This window comes from Spermophilus citellus, assembly GCF_964194105.1.
Source record: "Spermophilus citellus genome assembly, chromosome: 2".
NCBI classification, from domain to species: Eukaryota; Metazoa; Chordata; class Mammalia; order Rodentia; family Sciuridae; genus Spermophilus; species Spermophilus citellus.
This window is the reverse complement of record NC_138183.1, coordinates 241,560,573-241,566,572: the sequence shown is the minus strand read 5'-3', so window position 1 is coordinate 241,566,572 and position 6,000 is coordinate 241,560,573. Positions and strand designations below refer to the sequence as shown.

Genomic DNA, 6,000 nt, shown 5'->3' with positions numbered 1-6,000 from the left:
ACCTATAATTAAAAACAAACTCTTCAATACCAAAACCCCTAATGATTAAAGTGAATATACACATAGAATGTTAATATTCCAGTTTATTTCTTTGATGTTTTACAAAATTTCTTCTTATGGTCTTATATAGAAATGTTCTCAAAGCTTTTTAAATATGCCTTTATTGCCCATAACTTATGATTCTGATTTGATAATTCTTAAATATACCCTGGTCATCCCCCACACATTTAAGGTTGTATAATACAGGTTTAGATACATGTTTACTGATCAAGATGTAACAGAATGTATAACAAAATTTTATTATTTATGTTCATTTTTTGGTACCAGGGATTGAATTGAGGGGCACTTAAGCACAGACCCATACCCTCAGTCCATTTTACTTTTATTTTGAGACAGGGTTTTCTCCAAGTTGCTGAGGCTGTCTCTGAACTTGTATTCCTCCTGCATCACTCTCCAGAGTCACAGGGATCACAGGTCTGTGCCACCACACCCAGCCTCAGAAAAACCTTTAGAAACACATTTATTTCCTCTAGTGACATGGACAGTGTACATGAACATAACTAAATAAATGTCCTGTAACATCACAGTAGAAGATGTTTATATCATGAATTAAAGAAAATGGAGGCTTAGGGTTAAAAAAGGAGAACTCTTACAGAATCTACTAAGCTTATTAATCACATTAGCATAAAACTGTAGGATGGGATTTACATTTAAAAATACACATAAATAACATTAGTTGAAAGCACAATTTGAATCTTAGCATATAGTACTAAAGGCTGCTTCATTCAAGCAATATTAAAAAATAGACAAGGAGTTTTAATTGAAAAAAAAAAAAACATATATCTGTCTGGAACCCTGTAAAAATTTCTTTCATATTGACCCTAACACTCATAAGCAAAACTACTGAGTAACAGGTATGTTTTGTGTTACCTTCACAACTTAATGAACTTCAATTTATTTTTTTTTTCATTTAATGCTCCTTACATCTGGATTTTTTTATTTCCAGGGGGTACCTTAAATTTTGTAACTCAGTCACATACGTTTTTCTTTTTATAACTTAATGACAGGTAACCTTAGCCACATCTTTACTTGCCTACAACTTCAAAAACTACATAGCTTTGAAGGAACAGCAGGGATTCCTCATGAATCTCCTTAAGGCGGCCTTCACATCCTTGTTCCTCAGGCTGTAGATCATGGGGTTCAGCATGGGGATCACCAGGGTGTAAAACACAGATGCCATTTTATCAGTGTCCAGGGAATGGCTGGTTCGAGGCTGCAAATACATGAACAGCAGAGTCCCATAGAAAACTGTGACTGCCATCATATGTGAAGCACAGGTGGAAAAGGCTTTTTTCCTTCCCTCTGATGAACGCATCCTTAGAATAGACAAAACAATGTTGAAATAAGATACTAGAACTACAGTCATAGAGAAGAACAAGTTTGTAGCTGCTGAGATAAAGACTACAGTTTCTGGAATGTAAGTATCAGAGCAGGACAGGGCTAACAGAGGGACATTGTCACAGTAAAAATGGTTGATGACATTGGAAGCACAATAAGACACAGAGAATACACAAGATGAAACCATAATAGCTGTACAAAAGCCATAGAGATAGGTGAGGGACACCAGCAGAAGGCTGATCCTCTGAGATACCACGGCCGTGTAAAGCAGGGGGTTGCAAATGGCCACATAGCGGTCATAGGCCATCACAGCAAGCATGAAGATCTCAGCTACAATGAAAACGAGGAATGCTCCCAGTTGGGTGGCACATTCATAGTATGAAGTGGTTTTCTTACTTACTAAGAAGTTGACCAGCATTTTAGGGGCAATGACAGTAGAGTTTCCTAGGTTGATGACAGCCAGATGTCGTAGGAAGAAGTACATGGGGGTTTGAAGTTGAGAGTCAACACTGGTGAGGGTGATGATGCCCAGGTTCTCCAATACAGTCAGCCCATAGATAACCAGGAAAACTAGGAAAAGAGGAGTTTGAAGTTCTGCCACTTCTGAGACTCCTTTGAGAACAAACTCAATAACCTGTGTGATATTTTCAGGATCCATGTAGGAGTTGGAATTGTGTCTGTTTGGGGTAGAAAACAAGTGGTTACAACCTTAAATATTATTTTCTGAGTACTATTAAATGTGGCAGCAAGCCTTCCTTCAATCATGCATTGATATTGTTTAGTTATTACTATTCAAGCTCTAGGTCTAGGAATTAAACCTGCAATATTATAGAGTGAGGAAAAATATAATGAGGAAAAGATATGGCCTGGCATCCTGTGACATTTTGAGGTTTTATCTCCTCACAATTTTATTGAATTAAGAAGATGTTCTTAGCTTGCAAACTTTGAAGCCTTGATTCTTAACCATGTGTTATGATGTGTGATATAGTCTTAATGAATTGTTTCATTCTCAATAATCCAATGTTTCTCTGAAAGTACTTGATGTGAGTCCTTGTGGTTTTCCTCAAGCATAGATGATTCTAGACACTCTTGTGCTCCAGTTTGTGTATTCTGTCCTTTTATATAACTTGAGCTAGATGTATGTTTGACTTGCATATTTTACCATCCCTGTCTCTTAGAAATTTGGTTCTTATTTTATTAACTCAGACAAATATACATGAAGTTATGTCTCTAGGAACAGATTTCAGATTGCAAATTTTAAAATTTTAAATATTATATCAGTAGACTGGATCATTTTTATAATTCCTTGACATTATTCTTTACTAAATACTGCTTCAACCTGTTCATTCTTATTACTGTTTTTCATTTGGTTCTACATACTTATGTAGTTCTTCACATTTTCCTTCCACTTTTTATTTTTTATTGATCTATTCTTTTTTTATGTGCTGGAAATTGAACCCAGTGCCATGTTCATGTTAGACAAGCATCACTAGGTTACAACCCAATCATCTGTATTTTTATTTTTCATCATAACTTTAATTATTATTTTTATTATTTGGATAATAAGATAAAATATACCAAATCTTAACTTTAGTAATTTTAACTTACTGGTTTCAGATTTTAATATTGTTATTTTTGTTATGACAGTAATAGTAAATATCTTCATTTCGTATAGTTTCTTTAGTAATTATAATATATATTATTATTGCTATGCTACTTTAATATGGTGAATCATTTCCCTATAATCACTTCCTATTTTATTTTATTTTTTTAGTGTGACAAGACTTGAACTCAGGCACTTGACAACTGAGCTACATCCCAGTCCTATTTTGTATTTTATTTAGAGACAGGGTCTCACTGAGTTGTTTAGCACCTTGTTTTTGCTAAGGCTGGCTTTGAACTCCCAATCTTCCTGCCTCAGCCTCCTCAGCCACTGGGATTACAGGTGTATACCACCACACCCAGCTGATCACTCAGTGTTTTAATATTGTTATATGTACAGTCTATTTTAAAAATGATCACTTGCACTTAATTAGTTGTATTAAACACTTTTTGGGGACACAATTGTTAGTGCCTGACCCAAGAAAGTCATATCTATTTATTCATGTCTATTTGTTTTTGATATCATATTGTTCTTTTTTCTTTTCTTCTTTTTTTTTTAACCCAGAAGTGTTTTACCACTGAACTACATCACCAGACTGAGATGGAGTCTTGCTTAGTAGCTTGGGCTTAGCTAAATTGCTGAGGCTAGTTTTGAACCTGGATCTCCCTGCCTCAGGCTCCTGAGTCACTGGGATTACAGGCCTGCACTAGTGCAACCAGCAGTTATCTATTTCAAAGTTCCTCATCTAAACCTATGGGGTTATGTTTCAGAGAGTGAAGATTATTTCATCATACATGTCTGTAAATGCCCAGAACTGTTGTCATTTTCTCTTTCTAAAAATAAAGGTATAGAAAAATTTACTCAGTTATAAAAAAAATTAATACAATTACAATGTACAATGAAGTTATGAAATAATACCAATAGAAGGCCTGCCATAATTTATCATTTATGTTATATGTTTGCATCTGACAACATACATCATTCCTTTTCTTGGACTCTTTGACTTATATTTATATTTATTAATTAATCAGATATTTATTGAATTTTATTCTGTGCCAGTAAATGTTCAAGCTTCACATAAATCACCCATTTTTCACCTCATAGACCTGCAATTCCAATTCCACGGAACAGAAAAATTCTGCTAAGAAAACATAAACAAGATAATTGCAGTGTGTATTAAATGTAATGAGCGTATTAAGTATAATGAGTTAATTCAACAAGAAGATGCATTAACATAACCGGGGAGAATTATTTCATATGGGAATCAGGGAAATCTTTTTCTGAGATAACCATAACCTAAAAGACAGATGGAATCAACTATTTAATGAGTCATAGTGAGAACATTCCATGACTCCAAGCAACAGTGAATATGTAGCAAAGGCTACTCTGGAGTGGAAAATAAAACTTAGGGTTTTTCTGTGTGTAAAGTGAAGCATAATGGAAGAGACCATGAGTAGGACAGGAGAAGAAGAGAATTAGTAGAATCAGATAATATGGATCACCATTGCTTTTCTTTAAACCACAGAGAAATTTCAAGATAGGTGAACGATACGATTAGCTTTGAGTTTTAAAAAAATGAAATATTAAATAAAAATTTAAAAAATACACTTGCTGTTATGAGGGTGATGGATTGTGGGAATTGGAAAAGACTAGAGGTGGAGTATGAATGAAAATTTTAAAAAAGAAAAAAATACAAAACTACAGGGTATGAATGGAATTCCTAAAGTGGAGCCAAAAGTGGAGAAGCTTGGCATTGAGAACAGTTGCTAAATCTGCTGCACCTAGAAACAAGATGTTCCCCTCAACATAATTCGTATAATGAGTTATATGAGAGATTCAAAGAATAGACCATGGTGACGTTGTTTTTAGCAATTGAACAAGTGTGCAGGGCATTTTTAAATATTATAGAATGCAGTTTTAGAGGGAGTGATCAAAGTGACATTTCCAAGATATTATACCTTGTGTGTTTATGGAGCATCTATTAAACATTTAGCAAACAAATGGTACAATATAGAGCATACTGATGCTCAAATGAACCAAGGGCAAACCAGTACATGTGTATTTTCTTCTTGGGTTTTATTTCCCCTTTGAATGTGTCATAGAGGTTTTGTCTAATCAAATGAGGAATCTATATTTCCATAGCTAAAGTCCTCCATGTGCTTAGACACAAATGCCTCTCCTCAAGTGGAACTCCATAATTTTTAACATCTAATTTAAGCCTTCTTTCTGATCTGTCATGAACTAAAGTGTTTACAGATTTATTTTACTGCAAGAAATCTGCTTTATCAAAATACTTTGCCTTATGGCATTGATTATGAAGTATGCAGCTCTCTGTATTTGCCTGTGTGTGATCAGATTTAATTGAAAATTTCCTAAGAAAATTATTGATTTAAGTTTATAGTCTCAAGAAGGGACCTAATTTTGCATTTGGAAAGTCACACATTTTCTTTATAATTTTATAATTTCAATGTTATAAGCATAAAATTTTTATTTTAGATAATATAGCAACAATGCAATTATGATATATACATTCTCAATGAGGAAAAATGAATTATTTTTCTAGTTACACAATTTATTAAATATGAGACTTTACAATAGCTCTAATTTGGAAAAAAAAATGGATTGTATTTGACACCTGTTTTTAAAAACCATTAAGTATTATTAACAAACCGTTAAAGTATTGTATTACTTGATTATATGAAATTCATAGTATTTTCCAAAATCAAAGTGGAGTGGCACATTGTAAGACACAGTTTGGATGTTTTTAAGGCCCTTATGCAAAAATCAGGTAAACTATTTCCTACCCACCTGTAGTGGACAATCTTTTAGGGTTCCAGTGTGAGTCTCTACATGACTGCAGCAGTGAGTTTGTGTAGCTCTATATACCTTGGCCCTAACTGAGGCACAGGTGGCTCTAGGACCTACACATCACTAGTTAAATCCTTGGAGAAGAGGCCACCTAGGATTGGCTCCTAAACAAGGTTGGCCTCTAGGAATTT

General features: G+C 34.2%; 1 protein-coding gene across 1 annotated transcript in view; it reads right to left on the bottom strand.

Moving 5' to 3' along the window:
- Positions 1-1,108: 1,108 nt before the first annotated feature.
- LOC308641864 (uncharacterized protein) overlaps positions 1,109-6,000 on the bottom strand; it is a gene marked incomplete at both ends in the record, with an annotated part of 38,118 nt that continues 33,226 nt past the window's right edge. Inside the window, 2 exons of the mRNA XM_081280447.1 lie at positions 1,109-2,075; positions 4,088-4,142. Of these exons, the coding sequence (XP_081136573.1) occupies positions 1,109-2,075; positions 4,088-4,142 (1,022 nt within the window). The remainder of the gene's footprint in view (positions 2,076-4,087; positions 4,143-6,000) is intronic.